Raw genomic sequence first — 25,716 nt, forward strand, 5'->3', positions numbered from 1 at the left:
CAGTTATCGGTTGATTCAACTACTGCTCATCTCAGTTGCCTAAATTGTTCGCTGTATGATTCCTTTCACCTCAAAGGTGGTACTTGTGCATATGTCCATTCTGATATTCCCTGTCAAAGACTTGGTAATTTAGAATTTCCTCTTTTCGATCTTCTCTGGCTTAAAATCTCTCTACCTCATTGTGTCAAATTCATCTTTTGTCTCTACCATTCTCCCAACTCCACTAATCACTTGGAGCTCCTTGACTTCCTCTCTTGCAACTTGACTTTCTCCAGTCCAACTTTCCTAACAGTGAGGAAATTTTCCTTGGTGATTTTAATGTTCACAACTCCAGCTGGCTTCCGTTTTCTAATCACACCGTCCCAGCAGGTCGAGATGCTGAGGCTTTTGCAATTACTAATGACCTAGCACAGATTGTTCATTTACCTACAAGAATGCCAGACAATCCTAACCATACAGCCAACACACTTGATCTATTTATCACAAACAACCATTCCAAGTACACCTTCAAAGTGATAGGTCCTTTAGGCACTGCAGATCACAACTTGGTGATTGTCTCTTCTCCAATGGAGCCTTTATCTCATGGCTATTCCCAACCTCGTATTGTTTGGCATTACAAGAATGCAAAATGGGATGACCTGTGAGATTTCTTTTCCTTGGTCGGATTACTGTTTCAAAACTTCTGATGTCAACGTTTACTCAGATCGTGTCAGTGAAATTATTCTTGTAGGAATGGAATTCTTTATCCCACACTCCACTTTAAAATCTCGTCCTTTATCTAAAATTTGGTTTTCCAATAAATGTGCTAAACCTGTTCAAGAAAAAAAACCATTGCATATCGTAATTGGCAAGTTTCTAATTCTTCAGTTTCATTTTCTGCCTACACCAAAGCTTGCAACAATTGTAAAGCAGTTATTAATCAGCCCAAACTAGAGTTTGAACAGTCTAAGAGTAGAAAATTCGCTTCTTGCCCTAATGTTAGCCGAGCATTCTGGTCTTTTGCCAAAGCTATTGGCCGCAACTTTTGCCCATCTCTGCTCCCACCTCTGTCCAAACCAGATGGTTCTATTGTAACTTCAGCCAAGGATAAAGCTGACCTGCTAGCATCCCATTTTTCTTCCAACTCATGTATTAATGAACTTGGTAAAACACCTCCCACCATTCCCAACACACTCCATTCAATGCCTTCTATGGTCTTCCGTCAAAACGATGTCAGAAGGATTTTGATGAATCTGGATGCTAAGAAAGCTCCAGGTCCCGATGGTATTTCTCCACTTGTTCTCAAAACCTGTGCTCCTGAACTTACTCCTGTTCTTTGCCGTCTTTTTTCACTTTCTTATTCCCAAGGTGTTTTTCCTTCTGCTTGGAAATTTGCTCATATCCATCCAGTTCCTAAAAAGGGTGACAAATCCCTCCCATCCAATTATCGTTCCATTGCAATTACTTCTACTCTCTCTAAAGTAATGGAGAAATCAATTAACCGCCAACTTTTAAACTACCTAGAAACCTTCCGTCTGATCAACGATCACCAGTATGGATTCCGTCAGTATCGATCCACTGGTGATATTCTGGCTTATGTTACCCATTTATGGACTAATTCAATGGAAAAGTGTGGTGAAACACAAGTAGTTGCTCTAGGTTTATAATTTATCAAAAACCAAAGGTTTTTTATAAATTATAAGTTTGACATAAAGGTCGTCTAAACAAGCTTCCATCTTATGGTTTGTCAACTGTTTTTTGTAATTGGTTATCCAGTTTTCTCTCTGATCACTCACTGAGGGTGATGGTAGATGGCTCTCTGTCTTCTAACTTCTCCACTAATGCCGGTGTCCCCCAAGGTTCAGTTCTTTCCCCCACTCTTTTCCTCTTGTATATTAATGATCTTCTTCCATTGACTGGAAATCCTATCCATAGTTTTGCCGATGATAGCACATTGCATTCATATTCCATTTTGAGAAACCTTGCCCTGCTCAATGAGTTTCAACTTCTCAAAAACCTGCTACCAATTCCTTAAATGCCGATCTTTAAGTAATTCTCCAGTGGGGCAAAGACAACTTAGTTGATTTCAATCCTTCTAAAACTCAGCTTTGTCTTATATCTCGCAAAAAGGATTCTTCTGCTCCTATCCTTATCTTTGTTTTCACTCCAATTTCTAGGCAAAATGATATTCTGTTTTGGGGATTACCTTGACTTCTAATCTTTCTTGGCACAATTACATTACAAATATTGCTTTCTCTGCATCTAAAAAACTTGGTTTTCTCTTTTGCTCTCGGCGTTACTTTTCTTCCAAACAGCTGCTCACTCTATACAAACCGCAAATCCACCCTACCATGGAATATTGTTCCCACTTCTGGGGTGGTGTCCCCAAAACCTCTCTCAGGCTTCTTGATTCCATTCAGAAGGGGCAGTTAGGTTAATTAATGATTCATCTCTTACAGAGTCTCTCCACTTTGTCTCATAGATGTACTCTGTCTTCTGCATGCCTTTTCTACAGATACTTCCATGGGCATTGTTCTTCTGAATTGGCATCTATAATTCCCGCTCTCTCTTTCAAAACAGTCTGAACATGTGCAGCCACCAGCCAACATCCATTTACTGTCCAACTCCAAACTCACAGAACCAACTTTTCACGTTTCTTGTTCATTCATTCAACTGCTGTTTTCTGGAACAAACTTCTTTCATACATATTTCCTGAAAATTACAGTCTACAGATGTTCAAGTCCAATGTCAAAAAATACCTTCTTTTGTCTTCCCAACCTCCATTCAAAGCACGGTACTAAGTACTATAGGTTCTACTACCTCTCATGTTTGAGGTCTACACAAAAAAAAAAAAAAATATTACAAAAAAAGGATTCAGATCAGTGATATATTTGTTTATCATTCTGAGGAAGGTAAAAACATCATTAATATCTTGTCTCTAATGCATATTAAGGGGCTATGCTTCATTAAAAATCATATAAGTGCATCATATAAATGATGCAAGTGCACTAAGATATACATATCTTGTCGGTCTCCAAGAATCTGCTGTAATGTAAGTTTATTAGAGGAATATAGATGTGAAGAGAAAGCTGTTTGTCATTCTCTCAAGTATAATGGGCATTCAATGATAAAGTGATTTACTGTGAGTTGAGTTTGACAGTTGCTGCAGAGTGGAAGGTCATCCTGAGTGAGTAAATAACTATGAGTTAGGTGGGTATGTCCTATTCGCAATCTGGCAAGTACTACTTCCTTTCTATTGCCTCTTAGGCTTAATTGCCACTGCTTGTGATCGTTTTTAATCTGAAAGCGCTTATTGCTTTTTTTTGTTCCTGCCAAATCGATAGCCATTTTTTTCTAACAGTGCTATGTATGATGTGTTTGAAATCTGTGCAAGGTATCTGTATGTTTGATGTTATGCGACTGGCGTTCTTGGCAGCAAAATCCACTTGTTAGTTTCCTATGATTCCAGAATGCCCAGGTATCCAACAGAAAATTAATTTTTGCCTGTTTGCAAGATGCTGCACTAACTTGATTTGATTTTTTGTAGTAATGGAAGACTGGAAGGAAATTTACACTGAAGATCAGATACAGCGCTTAAGGGATCTGTGTAGATAATGGTTTGAGGATAAAAAGACTGTTTTACATTCTCTAGAGCCATCAGGATGGCATACAGTTCTGCGGTGTAAATGCTGCACTCCAAAGGCAGCTGCTGGGATACTGTAATGTTTGGTAGAACTGCTGCTGCTGCGCCAACTTTACTATCTGTCTTGGAACCATCAGTGTAAATTTGGGTAAAACTAGAGAACTGAAAAGAATGAGTTGCATGGATCTGCTGAATACTGAAATTTGGAAGTGCATTCTTTCCCCATTGTTGGAAATGTTGGTCAACGTTGGCCAAGGGTATTTGCCATGGTGGTGTAGCCGTGCTAATATCTAGAATTATGTTATTCATATTTAGTTCCCAGCACATAGTTATGCTTTGTAATCTAATGCCATATGGTTTATTATGCAAAGTTTTATTTTGGTACAAATTATGCCATTTTGGGATGAGTAGATACTGCCTTATAGGATGATGTGGGAAACTTCTGATTTTAGCTGCATGGCTTAATAGCAGATCCTGCCAACGAAAAAACAGAGTTGGTTCGTGTGCTTCCATAGAGACTCTGAACTGGCGATGTACGAAAAGCTCCCAGTGCAATTCAGAGAGCATTGTGATGTACTGGGTCGAGCCATTTTAATGCACTTTCTCTAGCTGAGGCATATGCAAGAGACCCATAGTCTAGTCTGGATCTTATGAGCGACTGGTATGAGTGCAACAGCATGTACCGATTTGCACCCCATGACATAGCAGAAATTGCACTGAGGAGATTCAGATTCTTTAGACAGGTTGTACGAATATGCTTAATATGCTCTAAGAAACTAAGTTTTTTATCCAGAATTAGTCCAAGAAAGCTGTTGAAAAGTAATTGGATGAGAGTCAAGATGTAAATCGGGATCTGGATGTAAATGCCGTTTACGGCAAAGATGAATTGCTGTTGTTTTTTTGTTTTGAAAGTCTATATCCATTATTTTTTTCCCACTGAACAGGCTTCTTAATTGTGCCTTGAAGCTGTCTTTCAATGAAACGCATGTTTTGTGAGTGGCACGAGATTGCCAGATTGTCAGCATACAGATATGTTTCAACTGTGTCGAGAATACATTTGGTAATTGAATTAATCCTGATGGAGAAGAGCTTGGCACTAAGCACAGAACCCTGAGGGACCTCTTCTTGCACAAATGTTTGCGAGAGCAGAGCAAAATCGTACCTATTGCTCAAAAAGTTCCAGATAAATTTTGGAAGATGACCTAGAAGACCGGATTCATAGAGATCGTGAAGAATCCCATATCACCAGGTTGTATCAAAAGCTTTTTCGATGTCGAGACACATCACCACTAGGTGTTCGTTATTGAGAAATGAATTTCGGATGTTTCCTTCAGTTTTGACCATAAGGTCAAGTGTTGATCTAGTTCTTCGAAATCCATATTGATTTTGACTTAGAATGCTTTCAGTCTCTAGGAACCATGTTAATCTGGCATTAATTATTTTTTCTAATACTTTTCCTATACAACTAGTTAAAGCTATCGGTCGATAATTTGCTGGATCTGAATGGTCCTTTCCTGGTTTTGGGAAAGCTAATACAATAGAATGATGCCAGCTGGTAGGGTAGTAATCTTCATCAAAGATTCAATTATACAGTTTTAGCAGAGCAGAATGGGATCCTTCACTCAGATGATATATCATGGCATAGTACACCTCATCGGGGACAGCAGCACTATTACTGGATTTTGCAAGTGCACTATGTAACTCTGCCAAGGTAAGGGGTACATTATATGGAAGCTGTCATGAAGTATTGAAATTGAGATTATATTTTTCTGCTTGTACTTTATGTACGTGGAAACTTGGCTCAAATGTGGTTACAGCTGAGATGGTTTTGAATGTTTCACCTAATGTATTAGAAATTTCAAGAGGACTGCAGATTTCTTTGCCTTTTAGAAGTATTATCAGAGTGGTTACAGGAGGATATTTTCCATTAATTCTTCAAACTTTAGTCCAAACAGTTCTGATATTTCTGGTTCTGTTTACAGTGGAGGCATATTTGGGCAATGTCTCTTTTTTGCTTATTTGTTGTATATGACAAGATTTAGCTCTAGCTTTCTTGAACTGTATGGGATTAGCTGTGGTTGGGTATTTGCGAAATAAGTTCCAGTATCTATTCTTCTCTTTTTGGCATTGCTGCAGGCTTCATTCCACCATATTTTTGGGTGTGAGTGGGTTTTCATGGATGATCAGGATATAATGGTTTCTGCAGCTGCTATTATTTGCTGAGTTGTGTACGTTACGGCAGAGTCAATGGTGAGAGTCTCAATGGGCTGAATATCTAGGTGTGCCAGTTTTTGATATTTCTTTCAGTTAGCTTTGTCGAATTTCCAAACAGTATTTATTTCAGTTTGAGGAGGAGAGTTAGTCAACAGTGTGCATATTACTGGATAGTGGTCACTATTACGAAGGTTATCAGTGACCGTCCAATCAATAAGCGGAAAGAGGTTTCGTGGGCATATTGAAAGATCAATTGCAGAAGTTGACCTTGAGGAAAGATGCACGACATGTGACTCCCACCATTGTTTAATAATGGGAAGTTGTGCCTTTCAAGAAATTTTTTAATTAACTGACCTCTCTTATCAAGGTAAGAGGAACCCCTAAGGGGTGATGCCCATTCCAGTCACCCAAGATACAGAAAGGTGGTGGCAGCAGGGTAACTAAATCATCCAAATCTGCTAAAGTGTATGAATAATTGGACAAAAAGTATAAGGAAACAACTGTTACTGCTATCTCAACCATAACTCTAGCAGCGATTGCTTTGTTATTATTTGTTTTTTTTTAGGAGCATTAGCAACTAAGGACATATTGCTCCGGGTCACAGGCTCGAACCCCAGTCTAATCAAGAAGCGTGTGCTACGCACTGCTACTCCTGCCCACCTGGCTATGGAGGTGCCAAAGCGATTGCTTCTAAAGTTGTTTGCAGTGGGACAGGTCTGAAAGGAGTTCTGGAGTTTACTAGCAATGCTACACCTCCATGTGCTGTATTAGAGTTGTATCCTTTCTAAGCATTATATGATGCTTTATGCTCATAGATATTTTAGGGGTCAGGTTTGTTTCCTGTATACAAAGAACAGCAGGCTTATATTTGGTAATTAAGTCATAAATATCGTCTAAATTAGCTCAGAGTCCACGACAATTCCATTAATGATTCTATGCATTATTGAGGATTATCGGGTGTGTCTGCTTGCTTACGGGATGTGGATTGTTTGTGCCTGTCTAGTCTTGTTTTTTTCCCTTTTTGGGAAATTTGGTCTAGTGATGTCCACGTCCTCTTCTGCATGTGAAGTTCAAGAAATGGTTCATCTCAGTGTGAATTTCTATCAATGTCCACAGTATCAGTACTCGATTTTTGATTATTTCTTTCAGAGCTTGTTTGATTAACTGGCTGTTATACAGCATTTTTATCTGGCAGTATTGTCAATGGTGTATTTACCAAATGAGTTGATTGCTGTTGGGTAGGCTGTTCTTTTAGTGCCCAATCAGAAATTGAGATGCTTGGTGGAACTGAACAATCTGTTTGTACTGTTATGGATTGTTGCTTTTTTACAACTGAAGAATAAGATGGCAATTTATTAGAAATTGAAAAATGTCTTTTTGCTTCTTGGTATGGCAACTTGTGTTCCACTTTGTGATTTTGTATATTATTTTCGGTATGTGCAATGGATTGATAACTGGAAGGATGTACTAATGAGACATGTGGCAGAGAAGAAAAAATTCACGGGATATATATAAATTAACAGGTAACACAGAAACCTATGGAAGATATAAGCTGGTCTGTAATCAAGTCACAAAGGAGGTAAGGCAGACAAAAGCAGATTACAAGAAATCTATGGCAAAGGATGTAAAGAAAAACAGCAAAGAGTTCTTTAATTAAGTAAACTCTAGAAGGAAGGGAATGGATCAGATTGGTCCACTTGATATCATTGGTTCAACTGTTGATGATCCTGCGCAGGTAGCTAACAAACAATGAATATTTTGCATCTACATTTACATATGAGGAGTTATTCAGGGAGGGGAATACCAGAGGTGTATTAGACTATGTTAGTGAGTTAAATGATTTTTTAATAAGAGGAAAGTGGAGAAGAAATTGTTGAACATAAATATAAAAAAGGCACCTGGGGTGGATCAGATCTATCCAGTTATATTAAAGGAGGCAGCAAAAGAAGAAAGCAAACCTTTAGTCATAATTATGAGAGCTTCCTTGAATCAGGGGAGGTAACCATGGACTGGAGATGTGCAAATGTCACCCCAACTCAGAAAGGAGCAAAGGGTGACAAGTAATTACAGACCTGTTAGTTTAACTTCTGTTCTGGGGAAATTAATGGAGGCACTGGTTAAAGAAGCACTGCAGGGTCATCTAGACAATAGTTCGGACACAGCATGGGTTTGTTAAGGAGAGGTCTTTTCTGACCAATCTGATTAGATACTATGATATGGTCACAAAGGAACTGAATGCAAAAAATAATTTTGATATCATATACTTGGATCTTAGGAAGGCTTTTTCTGTTGCACATGGAAGACTACTGCACAAATTGGAGCAGTATGACATTAAAGGCAAAATGCCGCTATGGATAAATGGATGGTTGAGTGGGAGAAGACAGAGTGGTAATCAATTTACACAGCTCCTTGTGGACTAATGTTATTAGTGGAGTCCCCCAGGGTTCAGTGTTGGGTCCATTGTTGTTTACTGTATTAATTAATGATATTGATGAAGGTATATCAGGTTTAATGTCTAAGTTTTCAGACAATACAAAGGTTGGCAGGGTTGTTAATGACAGTACGCTACTGCAAGAGGATCTAGAACTGTTGAGCAGATGGGCTGAGAGGTGGCAACTGAAGTTTACCATTGGCAAATGTAAGGTACTGCATATGGGTAGCATTAACCCCAGAGTAACATATCAACTGTGTGGTACTACACTAAAGGTGGTAGAGAATGAAAAGGACCCGAGGGTAATTGTGCAGTCAGATGTGAAGTTTTCTGAGCAGTGCAGACAGTCGGCAAGGGTAGCTCATGGTGTCTTGTCAATGATATACAGGAATTATTCTAGCAGGGATAAGAAGGTGATTATCCCCTTGTATAAGGCAATGGTCAAGCTACACAGTGAGTACTGTATACAGGTCTGGACGTCTGATTTTAGGAAGGATGTAGAGTTTTTTTTTTTTTTTTTGGTAGTTGTTGGCGCATAGGCTTCTGTGGCCATAATGCACCTCCCCAGGTTTTTGCAGTACTTTGATCCAAGCCCGAGGCGGGAATCGAACCCGCGACCTTTGGGTTGCCAGGCAGGCACTTTACCCACCCGGCTAGCCCGGTCGGCGGATGTAGAGCTGCTGGAACGAGTACAGAGAAGGGCAACAAGATTAGTGAATGGAACAAGGGATTGCTCTTATCAAGAAAGGCTTACGATTTGCAAATTACAGTGTCTGGTGACTCAGCACCTGCAAGGTGATCTGATTGAGGTGTATATTGTTTGTTTGTTACTTGGTTTTTAGGAGCATTAGCAACTAAGGCCATACTGCTGCGGGATATGCGGTGGTCATTCTGTGACCTTTCCGCATCCTCCGTATTTGGTGGTGATGGGCTCGAACCCTGGTCTAATCAAGAAGCATGTGCTACGCACTGCAGCTCCTTCCCACCTGGCTACGGAGGCACCTTTGAGGTGTATAATGGTTTGAGCAAGCTCAATGCTGATGGGGTTCTGCCTCTTGTGCAGATTAAACACCTGAGGAGACAAATTCAAATTGAGGAAAGACAGTTGTAGAATAGATGTGTGGAAGTTTGTCTTTTGCCAGCATGTGGTTGACTGCTGGAAGAAACTTCCATCTGTTGTTGTAGAAGATAACAGCTTAAATAAATTCAAGGCAGTACTATACAAACATTTGAAGTGAATAGATGGGTGAAATGGGAAATTTTTTTTTTTTTTTTTTGGCTCATGCTGTATAAGCTTGTTTTTTTGCATCATATGCCTCTACTAATGCTAATATTTAGCCTCATCTTTACCCAGCCAAATTCTTACATTCCATATAAAGCCATGTAAAACCACATTATTGCAATTAATCTGCAAGAATTCTAGTTTGTGTGTATTAGTGATTGATTTTCTGAAGGGTGTGCCCTTAAGATAACTTATCTATATTAACTATCTAGTACTACAGAACTATTAGTGATATATCACAATACTTTTGTACATAGTAGTAAACTACAACTAATGTTATGAGAGGCATCGATTTAATTGTATCTCATATTGTGACTACCTTCACAAGTATTGTGATATATCACTGATAGTTCTGTAGCGAATTTCTAATTCGTAGTGTATTAACCATTGTGTGTTTATTTTCTTAGTATTAACCATCTAGTGATCACACCAAATTGAAATCTAAGAGTTGGCACTCGGTCATCTTTTTTTTTCTGCTATCAGTTTTTTTTTTTTGGGGAAAAAAAAGACAAACAGTTCATAATGTTGTTTGCAAAACTTTAAAAATTCTATTGATAATTTAGTGTTGAACTGACTTTACTTCTTAAATAATGCCTGAACATCTCAAAGCATAATTTCATTTTTGTATACAGGTTTCTGTGTGGGGATGGCATTGATATTATTGCATAATATGAACAAATAATATACTGTATATCTTTAGTAACATCAATTTTATTATAAAAAAACACTTCCAAAAAAAATAAAATAAAAAATACACTGTGGATGAAACCATAGTGATGTTGAAAATTAACACAGCGCTAAAATTAATAATGTAGATTATAATTGAAAACCATACTGATAATTCTAACAGATATTTAAATTAATAATTTTTTCTATTTTTAGTATACAAAGTACACCAGGGTGACCACTAGGTGGTTAAAATCTACTATTTTGACTCAGTTATGATCAATATGATAACTAAAGCTCTATACAAACTTTTTTTATTTCACAGATACAGAAGTTAACTTACACATGTTAAGCTGACGGATGAAGCTTGCCATGTTATTGTGCTTGAAGTACAATGGAAGTAACTGTTTAGCAAAGTCTGCTTGATTGCAAATGATGAAACTTTTACCATTCTGAAAAATAAATATAGTACAGAATATACTACCTACATTTATATTCTTATATATATAAATTTGCTACCTGGAAGTATCCCTAAAAATTCTCCTTTCACTTATCACAAACCAGTAGGTGGCCAAAATTAAACTAAGACTAAATCATCATCCCTACAAAATCTATCACTCGTAACAAAAACAAAGCTGAGGCTAATATATATTATGCAAGACAGAACTACGTAATAAACAATAAACAAGTTATAAAACTCAAAACCAAGATATACAGGTTTATAGTAAACATTAAAGTAAACACTGGATTACTGTGTTTCAAATTAAACTTCTCAAAGTTACATTAGCCTACAAAAGATATGCAAGTTCATGTTAACGACTGATGCACAATTCATATTTTGTCTGCACAGCATTAGGTATAAGGTATCTGCACAGCATCATGTGATAGTCTCCTTTAGAATTAGCAATGCCCACATGGTACAAGGAAGCCATAGGCTTCCTTGTACCATGTGGGCATTGCTAATTCTAATCCTGGTGCAGGGAAGCCATAGGCTTCCTTGTACCATGCTTCCCTGCACCAGCCAAGAAAAAAATAAAAATAAATAATAATAATAAATTTTTTAAAAATAATAAATAATTAACAAGAGAAAAGGAAATAGACAACCTATGTGTTTCCTCCTCCCATAGGTAATTATCCAGCTGACCTTAGAATATCTCCAAAATGTCAGCCTCTACCACCCATGTAGGTAAATTATTCCAGTAATTTATAACTAAAACTAGCTAAACTAAAACTTCCGGCAATCCAGTCTAAACATCTTCCTCTGTAACTTGAAATTATGGCCCCTAGTGCTAGAATCATTTATAATCATTAAAATTTCATCCTCATTCATTTTAAGTATGCCTCTCAGAGCCTTAAACCAATCAAGTCTCCTCTAAGATGCCTAGTTTCCAAGTTTCTGCAACCCACATATTCAAAGTCTTTCCTCATATGGACACCCTTTTGCCGATCTCACCAGGCGAGTTTCCTGTCTTTAGACCCTTTCAAGAAGCAATGTCTTTCTTTAGGTGCAGTCTCCGTACTTGAACACAGTATTCCAAGTGTAGTCTAACAATAGCCTTATATAATGGGATTATTAAGTCCTTATCTCTACTAGCAATTGTTCAATAAATCATCGATAGGACACCACAGGCTTTCCTTGCAACCTGTCTACAATGCTCAGAGAACTTCACATCTGACAGTATAGTAACACCTAAGTGCCTTTCCTCCACTACTGGCTTTAGTTCAACTCCACCAAGAGTATAAGTTATTTTGGAGTTACTATTTCCCAGGTGTAATACCTTACACTTTGCTGGATTAAAGCATAGCTGCCATTTTTCTGACCATCCCTGAAGAAGCCTACTTGGTGCTGATCATTAACTACTGATCATCACCTGCAAATTTAAACATCACGCCTCTATTCCTTCATCGATGTCATTTATGAAATTCAAAAACAACAGTGGTCCTAACACTGATCCTTGGGAAACCCCACTTGTTACATCAACACAATTTGGGGAATAATCATTTATCACAATCCTCTGCCTCCTACCCTGAAGCCATCCAGCTATCCATCTAAGGATTTTCCCTGCGATTTCAACCTGTTCCAGCTTATAAAGTAACCGCTAGTGTGGGAAGGAGTCAAATGCTTTGCTGAAAACCAAATAAACAATGTTGAAATTATTCCATAAGTCCAGCTCTTCAGTAACCCTGTCAAAATTGCTAGCCAGATTAGTTAAACATGATTTTCCTTTAAGAAAACCATGGTGAGTAACCTTCAGTATTCCATTTCGATCTAAATGATCCCAGTAGCAGGGAAAATCTCCATGATTTTCCCTGCTACTGAAGACAGACTAACATTAGCAGAGGCATATGATGCAAGAAAGCAAACTTATTCAGCATCAGCCAAAAAAAAAGAACCACTCCCATTTCACCCCTCTGTTCGTTCCAAATACCTGTCCAGCTCAGCCTTAAATTTATTTTGGCTATCAACTCCCATAACAAAAGATGGAAAACTACCCACTGGCTAAAGGCAAACTTCCACACATCTAACCTACAACTGTCTTTCTTCATTTTGAATTGATGCCCTCTCAGGTGATTATTCTGAGCAAGAGGAAGAATCCCATCAGCATTGAGCATGCTCAAACCATTCAAGGCTTTATACACCTCAATCAGATCACCTCACAGGTGCCTAGTCTCCAGACACTGTAATCTGCAAAACTTAAGCCTTTCTTCATAAGAGCAACCCTTCGTTCCATTCACTAACAAGCCAGTAAGGTCCCACTTTACTCTTAGCACCACCCTTATGGATTGAAGATACATTGGCACTTTTCCAATCCAACGGAAATCGCTTACGAGTCCAGTGATGCTCTTGCAATTAGCCAAAATGGTTCAATGCACTCACTTGCAACTCTCTTAAGGTTATAGGGTATATGCCATCAACCCCAGGAGCCTTACTGGCCTGCAGGCTCGAAAGTTTTTTCATTAAATAAGCATGTGAAATTTAAACATCAATTATATATTTTTCGACTTCACTCCCATAATTTCTCATTGACACAAAGGGTTTTTCTTTTATAAATATCGATGCAAAGTAAATGTTGAGTTCATTGGCAACATCAGCTGCAGTATCTAATACTATCCCACGTCCATTACAAAAGGTCCGGTCTGGTTTGTCCTTCTCCTCTTTGCATTTATATATGTGAAGAATTCCTTATCCCCTCTTTTTGCCAGCAATTTTTCATAATCTGCCTTTGCCAGCCCAACATTTTCTGTGGCCCTAATTACAAATCAATTTGTAGCTATTATAGGCTTCAGTACTTTTCCATGCCCTCTTTTTCTGATCAAGTAATCTGACAACTTCATTATTCATTCAACATGGAATCCTCGTGGAACATTTTTTTTTTTTTTAAATGGTATATAAGCATTCAAGGCTTCTGTGATTAATGTTTTAAAATGTATACCAGAATTCAATTGTATTCGCTCTCTGTGAAATATCTACCCAGTTAGGCCATCATAATTTCCTTTCCTGAAATTATAACCCATTCCTTTGCCTTTAACTACTACTAACTCGGAAAACTGCTAGCTTGGGGAATTCACAGACTAATAGATTAACAGTAGCTGTAGGCAGAGGCGGAAATAATTCTTGCACTGCTTCTATTGGAATGAGAAGCAGCTGGAAAGCAAGTTGCTGGGGATTTCAGGAATTGCTGGAAGTCATTAAACAAGTAAATACATGGGCTGTGTTGTTAGAGTAACTAACAGGAAGAACAGGGGGATGTACACCAATGCTAGGAGTATACTAAATAGATTTTATGAACTTGAAGTGCTGGTTAAGACATTCAAGGCAGATACTGTTGGGATATCAGAGACGTGGTGTACTCAGATATAGAGGGGTGCAGAATCAGATTTGGGGAGTACAATGTATACAGAAAGGATAGACAGGGTGGGAAAGGAGGAAGGGCTAGGCTGTTAGATAAACACATAACATCTAAGGAAGTGCACTGAGTTGATATAGATGGAAAATGCAATGGTCAGTCAGTTTAATGTGATATAAGCAGTGGGAAAGCAAAAATGAAGGTAGGTGTTTGTTATAGACCTAATGACTCTGATGAGTACAATGAACAATTATACAGAGAAATAGAGTGGGCCAGTAAATCAGAGTGTCTTATAATGGGGGATTTTAACTTCCCAGATTAGACTGTAATTTGTGTTTTGCTCAATCGCACACTAGCAAGGCTTTTGTGAATTTATTGGATGATTGTTTTCTACAGCAGTATGTTAGAGAGGCAGTAACACTCTTGATCTCTCATTATTAGCAGCGATTATTCATGTATTAAGAATTTACAGATAAAGGAACCACTAGAAGGTAGTGATCACAGTGTACTGATGAGGGATTTACTTAAAGATGTAATTACCATCAGGGGAAAAGGTAAGGGTTTTTGCTTTCAGTAAAGGCAACTACAGTCATCTCAGAGATTTTTTAAAGTTCTATACAGTGGAACCAACTGATGATGTTACCAAGAGCAAATTCTAAATGGGAAGCATTCAAGGAAGTAATTTTGGAAGCTACTAGACTTTTTGTTCCAACTAAGAAATATTGCTCTATGTTTAGGCCCAAACATACGTCAAATGAATATTTTGCATCTACATTCATACATGAGGAGTTATTCAAGGAGGAGACAGCCAGATGTTTATCAAACTCTAACAGGGAGTTAAAAATCAGTTTAATCTTCCTACTTCTACTCTGCTAGATAGTGACTGGAGGGAGTCTGAGTAGTGTGTATGCGGGGGCATTGTCGAGGCCACGTTATGTCAAGGATCTGGGTATATTCTTACCATATGCACACCATATCCAAAAATTTCATTACCTCATACAGCATGTCCCCTCCTCCACGTTTTCTTATTATTGAATACACCATGAATTGTCAAACTAACAGAGTAAGCTTATCTGCGAAAAGATCTAAACCGCCCAAACACTTCCTAGTTCATTTCACAAATATATGTGGTCTCAATTCTAATCTCAACGATGTCCATTTCCACTTTCAATTTGCCAAACCCCATGTACTTTTTCTGACAGAATTCCAATTATCGATTGATTCAACTACTGCTCATCTCAGTTGCCAAATTATTCACTGTATGATTCCTTTTGCCTCAAAGGTGGTATTATATTGCATATGTCTGTTCTGATATTCCCTGTCAGAGACTTGGTAATTTGGAATCTCTTCTTTTCTATCTTCTCTGGCTTAAAATCTCTCTACCTCATTCTGTCAAATTCATCTGTTGTCTCTACCATTCTCCCAACTCCACTAATCACTTGGAGCTCTTTGACTTCCTCTCTTTGCAACTTGACTTTCTCCAGTCCAACTTCCCTAACAGTGGGGTAATTTTCCTTGGTGATTTTAATGTTCACAACTCCAGCTGGCTTCCGTTTTTTAGTCACACCGACCCAGCTGGTCGAGATGCTGAGGCTTTTGCAATTTCTAATGACCTTGCACAGATTGTTCATTTATCTACAAGAATACCAAGAAATCCTAACCAAACATCCAACACGCTTGATCTTTTTCTTACAAACAACCCTTCTAAACACACTGTCGAAGTGAGTGGACCTTTAGGCACCTCAGATCACAACTTGGTGATTGTCTCTTCTCCAATGGAGCCTTTATCTCATGGCTATTCTCAACCTCGTATTGTTTGGCATTACAAGAATGCAAAATGGGATGACCTGTATGATTTCTTTTCCTTGGTCAGATTACTGTTTCAAAACTTCTGATGTCAACATCAGAAGTTTTGAAAAACATTTGCTCAGATCGTGTCAGTGAAATTATTCTTGCAGGAATGGAATCCTTTATTCCAAACTGCACTTTAAAATCTCGTCCTTTATCTAAACCTTGGTTTTCCAACAAAAGTGCTAAGGCTGTTCAAGAGAAGAAAGCTGGATATAGTAATTGGCTTGTTTCCAATTCTTCAGTTTCATTTTCTACCTACACCAAGGCTTGCAACAATTGTAAACAGTCAATCAGTCCAAACTAGATTTTGAACAGGCCAAGAGTAGAAAATTTGCTTCTTGCCCTAATGGTAGCCGAGAATTCTGGTCTCTTGCCAAAACTATTAGCCGCAACTTTTGCCCATCTCTGCTCCCACCTCTTTAAAAACCAGATGGTTCTGTTATCACTTCAGCCAAGGATAAAGCTGACCTGCAAGCATCCCATTTTTCTGCCAACTTGTGTATTAATGATCTTGGTAAAACACCTCCCAACATGCTCCATTCAATGCCTCCTGTGGTCTTCTGTCAAAGGGATGTCAGAAGAATTTTGACGAATCTCGATGCTAAGAAAGCTCCAGTTCCTGATGGTATTTCTCCACTTGTTCTCAAAACATGTGCTCATGAACTTACTCCCGTTCTTTGCCACCTTTTTTCACTTTCTTATTTCAAAAGTGTTTTTCCTTCTGCTTGGAAATTTGCTCACATCCAGCCAGTTCCTAAAAAGGGTAACAAGTCCCACCCGTCCAATTATCGTCCCATTCCAATTACTTCTACTCTTTCTGAAGTAATGGAGGAATCAATTAACCGCCAACTCTTAAACTACCTAGAAACCTTCTGTCTGATCAACAATCGCCAGTATGGATTCAGTCAGTGTCAATCCACTGGTGATATTCTGGCTTATGTTACCCATTTATGGACAAATAATTCAATGGAAAATTTGGTTAGACACAAGCAGTTAGCTTGAAATCTCAAAGGCTTTCGATTGTGTTTGGCATAAACATCTTCTAAATAAGCTTCCATCTTATGGTTGGCCAACAGTTTTCTCTCTGATCGCTCAATGATGTTGTTGTTATCGAGCTTAACGACACAAGGGCTACTGAGGCCAAATTGTCGCTCATTGAGGGTGATGGTGGATGGCTCTCTGTCTTCTCACTTCTCCACTAATGCTGGCGTCCCCCAAGGTTCAGTTCTTTCCCCACACTCTTTTCTTCTTGCATATTAATGACCTTCTTCAATTGACTGGAAATCCTATCCATAGTTTTGCTGATGATAGCACATTGCATTCCACTTTCCAATTTTGAAAAACCTTGCCCTGCCCAATCAGCTTCAACTTCTCGAATATCCGCTACCAATTCCTTAAATGCCGATTTCCAGGTATTTCTCCAGTGGGGCAAAGACAACTTAGTTGATTTTAATCGTACTAAAACTCAGTCTTGTCTTATATCTCGCAAAAAGGATTCTTCTGCTCCTATGCTTTTCTATGGTGACACTCAATTTCTAGACAAAATGATATATCTCTTTTGGTGATTACCCTGACTTTTAATCTCTCTTGGCACAGGCATATTACAAATATTACTTCCTCTGCATCTAAAAAACTTTTTCTCTTTCGCTCTCGGTGAAAGGAGAAAAAGAGAAACTTTTCTTCCAAATAGCTGTTCACTCTGTACAAATCGCAAATCCGCCCTACCATGGAATATTGTTCCCACATCTGGGGCGGTGCCCACAAAACCTCTCAGGCTTCTAGATTCCATTCAGAAGAGGGCAGTTAGGTTAATTAACGACTCCTCTCTAACAGAGAGTCTCTCCACTCTGTCTCATAGATGTACTGTTTCTGCTGCATGCCTTTTCTACAGATACTTCCATGGGCACTGTTCTTCTGAATTGGCTTCTATAATTCCCACTCTCTCTTTCAAACAGTCCGAACACGTGCCGTCACTAGCCAACATCCATATACTGTTCAACTTCAAACTCACAGAATCAACTTTTCATCTTCCTCGTTTATTCATTCAACTGACACTTTCTGGAACAACCTTTCTTCATATGTATTTCTTGAAAATTACAGTCTATAGAAGTTCAAGTCTAATGTCAACAAATATCTTCTTTCGTCTTCTCAACCTACAACCCAAGCACGGTACAAAGTACTATAGGTTCTAATACCTTTCGTGTTTTGGGTTTTCATTAAAAAAAAAAATTATTTTGCAATAACAGAGCAAAGTGGAGCAGAAATTGTTGAAGTTAAATATAAGAAAGGCACCTGGTGTAGATGGGATCTATCCTGTTATATTAAAGGAGGTGGCAAAAGAAGTAGGCAAACCCATAGCCATAATTATGAGAGCATCCTTGGATTCAGAGGAAGTCCCCATGGACCAGAGATGTGCAAATGTATCTCCAATTCACAAAGGGTGACACGAGTAATTACAGAACTGTTAGTTTGACTAATATTGCAGGGAAAATAATGGAGTCGCTGGTTAAAGAAGCATTGCAGGCTCATCTAGACAAAACAGCAATAATAATTCAGACACAGCACGGGTTGTCAAGAGGAAGTCTTGTCTGACCAATCTGATTGGATACAATAACGTGGTCACAAAGGAACTGGATGCAAAAAATAATTTTGATATCATATACTTGGATTTCAGGAAACTTTTGATACTGTTGCACATGGAAGACTGTTATACAAATTGGAGCAGTATGGCATTAAGGGCAAGTTGCTACAATGGATACTGCTCTACGTGGACTATAGTTACTAGTGGTGTCCCTCAGGGTTCGGTGTTGGGCCACTGTTGTTTTATATATTTATCAATGATGTTGATGAAAGTATATCAAGATTAATGTCAAAGTATGCAGATGATACAAAGGTTAGAAGGGTTGTTATAACAGTAATGACAGTATGCTGCAGCAACAGGATCTGGAAAAGTTGGGCAGACGGGTTGAGAAGTGGCAACTGAAGTTCAACATTGACAAATGCAAAGTACTGCATATGGGTAGCAGTAACCCCAGAGATATGTACCAACTATGTGGTGTTATACTCAGGGCAGTGGAGAATGAAAAGACTTGGGGCTAACTGTGCTGTCAGATATGAAGTTTTCTGAGCAGTGTAGACAGGCCGCCAGAGTAGGTCATGGGGGTCTTGTCAATGATGTACAGGAATTTAGCGAGCAGGGATAAAGAGGTGATTATCCCCTTGTATAAGCCATTGGTCAGTCCACACCTTTAGTACTGTGTACAGGTCTGGAAGCTCATTTTACTATGTAGAGTTGCTAGAATGAGTACAGAGAAAGGCAACGATGAAGGGAACAAAGGGGGGACTCTTATGACGAAAGGTTTGTTCTGAAAATTGCAGGTTCTGGAGACTAGGCAGCTGCAGGGCAATCTGACTGAGGTGTATAAAGCCTTGAATGGATTGAGCAGGCTCAATGCTGATGAGATTCTTCCTCTTGCTCAGATTACAAACCCGAGGGGGAATAGATTTAAACTGAGGAAAGAAAGTTGTAGAATAGATGTGTGGAAGTTTGCCTTTAGCCAGTGGGTAGTTGATTGCTGGAATAAACTTCCATCTGTTGTTGTGGAAGTTGATAGCTTAAATAAATTCAAGGCAGAACTAGACAAACATTTGGAACGAATGGATCAATGAAATGGGAAGGGTTTTTTTTGGCTGATGCTGTATAAACTTGCTTCCTTGCAATATGTGCCTCTACTAATGCTAACTCTCTCTTCATCATCCACCTTAGAATTCCATGATCACTTCCTGCTACTGGTTCCTGTACACTCAGCCCTATTATGTCTTATTTCCTCTCATTCATAGGTGATAATGAGGTCTAGAATATTCTTTTTCCCTAGTACTTTCCCTGACATGTTGATACAAATAATCATCTGGTTGATTTAAAAATTGTCCCCATGTGGAGTTTCCTTCCCATCTGCTGCAATCAGAGGCAAATTAAAATCACCCATAATAAGACAATGATGCTTACTTGCCCATTCAATTTGCATGTAGAGGCTCTCGAGGCTTACTTGCCCATTCAATTTGCATGTAGAGGCTCTCATCATAATCTTTACAATCACCTGGCCTGTAGATTACTCCCACTCTCACATTATATCTTTGCTTCCAACTATCGCACACCATACAGATTCTATACTAGCATGCAAAACGTTTGAATCCAGGAAAGCTTTTGCCACACTCAGACTGCTTTCGATAAGAAGCATGACTCCATCATCCCTTTTATGTTCCCTATCCTTCCTAAACACATTATGTATACCGTACTAAAACTCGTCATCCCCTATCTCCGGGTGGCACCACGTTTCTGTAAGCCGTATTATGTCAGCATTACTTGTTCTAACCAGCAGTTCAAATTCATTTTATTGACAACACTTGTGACATTACTGCATAAACAATTAAGACTAGTGTTCTTGTACAGTTACTATCCTGACACATTCCTTAAAGTGATTTAAGCTTGTTTCCCTGGCATTAGCTACACACTCATTTGAAACGTTTCTGCCCTCAGAACATCTTGCTAATATGTTCTGTTGCAGAAACAAACAAGAACTCTTGAAGTGCAAGTGTTACTTTGACCAATATTATCAGATAAACACATATGTATATTATGCTTGTCCCCCCCCCCAAATTAGCAGTTTCCCTAAACCTTTAACATATCCTCAATAATACTGGCAAAAACTCTTGCACTACCTTTGTTAAAATGTATCCCATCCTACAAAACAGATTCCTTCTACTTACAAGTGCGGGCCAAGCCGACAGAAATTTCCCCCCAAAAGCCTTGCAAAGACCTTCAAGTCTTGAGTTAATCCACAAGGCTTTCAGCATATAATCCCTCCTATTGTGCCTGGGCAGAATTGAAGACACAGACATTTTGACCTAACTTGCGACATTTCTTCAGCATGGTCCTATATTTGTCTAACAAATTGTCAGATCATCTATGCTTAATGTCATTAGTCTCCACGTAAATAATATTCTCTTTACCCCACTTAAAATTTGACAGTCTGTTGGTGATATCATTAATAGTTGTTCCCAGAAGACGTACCCTGGTTGTAGTCCACCTATCCTCATTACAAAAAATATTTTCCATTTCCTTGACAATGAGTCTCCTAATAAAACTAATTCCTTTTCAACCAGAGTAGTTTGCACTTGGTTATTTTATTCTGGGGCCCCCGAATCGGGAGTGCATCACTTGGTAGGTTACTAGAGGCTTGAGTCCCCGACAAGCTCCAAGTTACGTTATTCTCAAGGGCAGGCACTCATTTTTTTAGTGACTGAAATTGTTCTAGCAATGTACCAAATTAATTTAAGATCGGTACACTCCTTACAATGCTGACAAAGAAAAGAATCTCCAGGTGAGATAAGATTATCCACCAGGTTGACCTTGTAATACATGCCACAGGTTCCGCAAAGGATAAAATCATGACTCACCCGGAAATCGCCATAGGCTATTTTTATCAATATCATTGATAAATATAGAAATAAACAATGGGCCCAACACTGAACCCTGGGAGACTAAACTAATAACATTAATCCGAGGAAAAGCAGTGTCCATTGATTACCACTCTGTCTTCTCGCACTCAACCATCCCTTTATCCATAGCAGCAACTTGCCTTAATGGCATCATCATCAGACATTTTCAATTCACTGCAAGATGAAGGCCTCTCCAGCAACTTTCCAGTTCCTTCTGTTTTGTGCAATGACCATCCAATGACTTATTTTCTTAGTCCATCTGTCATCATGTCTTCGAGCTATGCGTCCTGCCCAAGACCATTTTAGTTCTTTAGTTTTGATAAGAATGTCCTTTACTTGAGTTTGCTGCCTAATCCACGTGTTTCTCTTCTTATCTAACAGTCTGATTCCCAATATAATTCGTTCCATTCTCCGCTGTGTAGTTCTCAGCTTCTCTTCCATTCTTTTGGTAAGTGCCCAAGTTTCACTTCCATAAGTCATGGTGGGGAGTATACATTGAGTCATTATTTTACGTTTCAGACAAACTGGGATATTGCTCTTCAGTATGTGACTATATTTCCTGAATGCTATCCATCCAAAATTTATTCTTCTCTTGACTTTCATCCATTTATCATTATTACAGCTAATGACTTGTCCCAGATAAGTATATGACTCCACCTTTTCAATTACTGCTCCAAATATATCCCTTTCTGTGGCATACATGTTCATCATTACTTTTGTTTTAGCCATATTCATCTTTAGCCCAAAATCCTTACTAACTCTGCATAACTGATTAAGATTTTCCTCTAATTCTTTGGGATCGTGGCTTATGACCACAATGTCATCTGCAAATCATAAATGGTTTAGGTACTCTCCATTCACATAGACTCCTTTCTGCGACCAGTCTAATCTTTTGAAAGCTTCCTCAAGGGCAGCAGTAAACAACTCAAGAGATAGTGTCTCCTTGTCGAACTTGTTTCTCAATTTTAAATTTATTCCTGTCTTTGTCTAGTCTAATAAAGGAGGTAGCATTCTCATATATTTTCTTCAAAATGATAAAATATGGAGTATCTATGCCTTGTCTTTCCAGTGCCCGAAACATTGCCTTATGCTGTATGGAGTCAAATGCCTTTTCATAATCCACAAATGCCAGGCATAATGGTGTTTTATATTCATTTGCCTTCTCCATTAGCTGTGACATTACGTGAAACTGATCTATAGTTGAGAATCCTGTCCTAAAGCCAGCTTGCTCTTTTGGTTGATTCTCATCAAGTATTCTTTCTAATCTGTTAGTAATGACCCTTGTGAACAACTTTTAGATGTGGGATAACAAGCTAATTTGTCTATAATTTCGAATTTCTGATTTATCTCTTTTCTTATGCAGCAAAACTATGATTGCATTATTCCACTCCTTAGGCACCACACCTTTTCTAATGTATTTTGTGAAGAGTCTTGCCAGTTTTTGTGTCACCTCTTCCTCCCAATTTTAACAACTCTACAGTAACTTCATCTTTCCCCGGAGCTTTCTGATTCTTCATTTTCTTTGATGCAAGTTCTACCTCATCAGGAAAGATATCAGGTATGTTGCATGTGTTACTAATTTGCGATCCATCTTCCCCACTGCTAGCATCATTCCCTCGCTCGTTGTATAATTCTTTATAGTAGTCTTCTGCTATTTGAATTATGCCTTCTCTGCTATTCATAAGTACACCATCGCTATTCTTCAGTTTCAGTATCATTTGTCATTCTGTATTACTGCTGATTTAAATCATTGTTTTCCCTTAATGCTTGTTCTACTTTTCTTGGGTTAAATTTTCTTATGTCCTCTCTGAGTCTCTTTCTAATGGCTTTGCATAACTCAGTATACTCAATTTTCTCCCTGTCAGTGTTTTTCTTGCTCTTCATTTGTCATTTTTGATTCATTGTGGCAAGTGTTTCTTGAATGATTTTTTCTTCTTTGGATTTATTTTTACATATAGGTTTCTTGGGCTTTATCACTTTCAGAAAGTTGTAATATTCCTCATCGATATCCTGGTCCTGAAAAGTCTGCAGAAGCTCAAACTTGTTCTTAAGTTCCAGTACATACTGCTTTTTCTCCTCTTCTGTTATCTCAAAGACCTTTGTATTATGTACTCGAGTCAGTTTTTTCCTTTCTTTTCTTACATCTATATCAAGTGTGCATCTTACCATTCTGTGATCACTTCCAACATTTACCTCGTTCAGGACAGTAACATCATTCACGATATATCTTCTGTTAGTGAGGATGAAGTCGATTTCATTAGTTGTTACTCCATTTGGGCTCTTCCATGTCCATTTTCTGTTCACCCTTTTCTTGAAAAAAAGTGTTCATTACTGACATTCCTGGAGATTCTGCAAATTCCACAAGTCTTTCACCTTTCATTTCTTTCACCAATTCCAAAATTTCCTATAATTCCCCTTTCTGCACTGTTTTGTCTCTTTCCAACCTTATCATTGAAGTCCCCCATAATGATAGTGTAGTGAGTTTTCTATTCATCTAGAAGGCTCTCAATTTCAGTGTACAATTCTTTAACCTCATCATCATCATGGCTTGATGTTGGTGCATAAATCATTATAACCTTTAGCTTATACCTCATATAAATCGTGAGTAGTAGTCTTGACACCCTTGGTGATATACTTTTGAATTCCAAAATGTTGTTTTTTATATCTTTATGGACCAGAAAGCCAACTCCACCTTCACTCCTTTCACTGTTTTCATTGGTGTACAGTAGATTTCCACTTGATAAACTTATAAATGATTCATTTCTTCTTCTTGTTTCAGCCTACCTGATGATATTCCAATTTACATTTTCTAATTCCTTTTCCAGCTCTAGTATCCTGTCTTCACCAATAAGCGATCTTATGTTGTAACAGGCCAAGTTCAGTTTCCGTGCATGGCAGCCTGATCATACCCAGAGATTCTTAGCACCCTCTGCTTCCACTCTGATCCTCTCGCTGCCATAAGAGGGGGAGTGAAAGCCACTGGGGACTGAAGGCTATTTGTTTCATCTTACTGTCATGTGCTGGAGGGTTTGGTCTTTTCCTCTTCACGTTGACCAGGCGTCTTGAAGAGAACCACTCTACACCTTCGTTGCCACCTAACTGACATAACAGGGCTTACCATCGAGAAAGTGTGCATGAGTGGATTTTAGGGAGGCAGGCCAAACTGACTTCTCCTAAATCTTCTGAAATATAAGGATATTGGATCTATCAGTGTTTCAGACTGAGTGTCTGATAACACACAGAATGCCTGTTCCCCTCTAAGCCCCAATAGCACAATGCTCAAATTTGTATAGCAGTCTTTCATGCGCAACAGAATCAAAAACTTCCCTGAAATTCAAGTATATAAGTTGATAGGTGGAACAGGGTAAAGGTTGATGACGTTGTAGAGCAGATATCTTTTAATGTCACAAAAGGTGATATCGTTGTACACATTGGCACTAATGATATTAAGAGTAGGAGACAGAATTACTTAACAAGTACAGGTCACTGTTGAAAAAAAGCCGTGAATAAGGGTTGAATTTGAAAGTGTCTGCAATTCTGCCTAGACACGATAGGAGAGAGTATATGATGAGAGTCTTGTCGATCAATTCAGCCCTGGAGAGATTGTGCAATGCTCAAAGGGTAGAATTTTTCTCAATTTAGTCTGTGTTTGTTAACAGGAGAGACTGCTTCTACAGAGATGGGATATACTTAAATAGAAAGGGTGCAAGAATATTTATTGATGCTATAGAGGCAGTGTTAGGTGGGTCAGAAAACTGCTAAATTTGGGGGATACACGGATCAATAGATTAACAGTAGCCGCTGACAGAGGTGAAAGGGATTCTTGCACTGCTTCTATTGTTGTTGTTGTTTGTTATTTGGTTTTTAGGAGCATTAGCAACTAAGGCCATATTGCTCCTGGATATGCGGTGGTCATTCCCTGACCTTTCCGCATCCTCCGTATTTGGTGGTGACGGGCTCGAACCCCGGTCTAATCAAGAAGCGTGTGCTACGCACTGCTGCTCCTTCCCACCTGGCTACGGAGACGCCTACTGCTTCTATTGAAATGCAATTGAGCAGTAGACTGAAAAGCAAGGCAATGTGGATTTCCAGGACTGCTAGGAGTCATTGCAGTACAAGTAAAGAGAATTGTGGGTTGTGTTAGGGTAGCTAAGAATAGGAACAGGTACATGTATACTTGCGTGTACACAAATGCTAGGAGTTTGGTAAACAAATTTTATGAATTTGAGGTGTTGGTCAAAACATCAAAGGCAGATATTGTTGGGATATCAGAAACTTGGTGTCACACAAATATTAGGAAGGC

General features: G+C 38.6%; 1 protein-coding gene across 3 annotated transcripts in view; it reads right to left on the reverse strand.

The window, feature by feature from the left end:
* Nucleotides 1-25,716, reverse strand: part of Hsf (Heat shock factor) — a 209,748-nt gene that overhangs the window by 157,832 nt on the left and 26,200 nt on the right. For all 3 annotated transcript variants that reach the window (XM_090389708.1, XM_090389707.1, XM_090389709.1), the window contains exon 2: nt 10,559-10,667. In XM_090389708.1, the coding sequence (XP_090245834.1) occupies nt 10,559-10,667 (109 nt within the window). The remainder of the gene's footprint in view (nt 1-10,558; nt 10,668-25,716) is intronic.

The sequence above is a fragment of the Mastigoproctus giganteus genome, chromosome 2 (genome assembly GCF_048544385.1).
Source record: "Mastigoproctus giganteus isolate SK-2022 chromosome 2, ASM4854438v1, whole genome shotgun sequence".
Lineage (NCBI taxonomy): Eukaryota > Metazoa > Arthropoda > Arachnida > Uropygi > Thelyphonidae > Mastigoproctus > Mastigoproctus giganteus.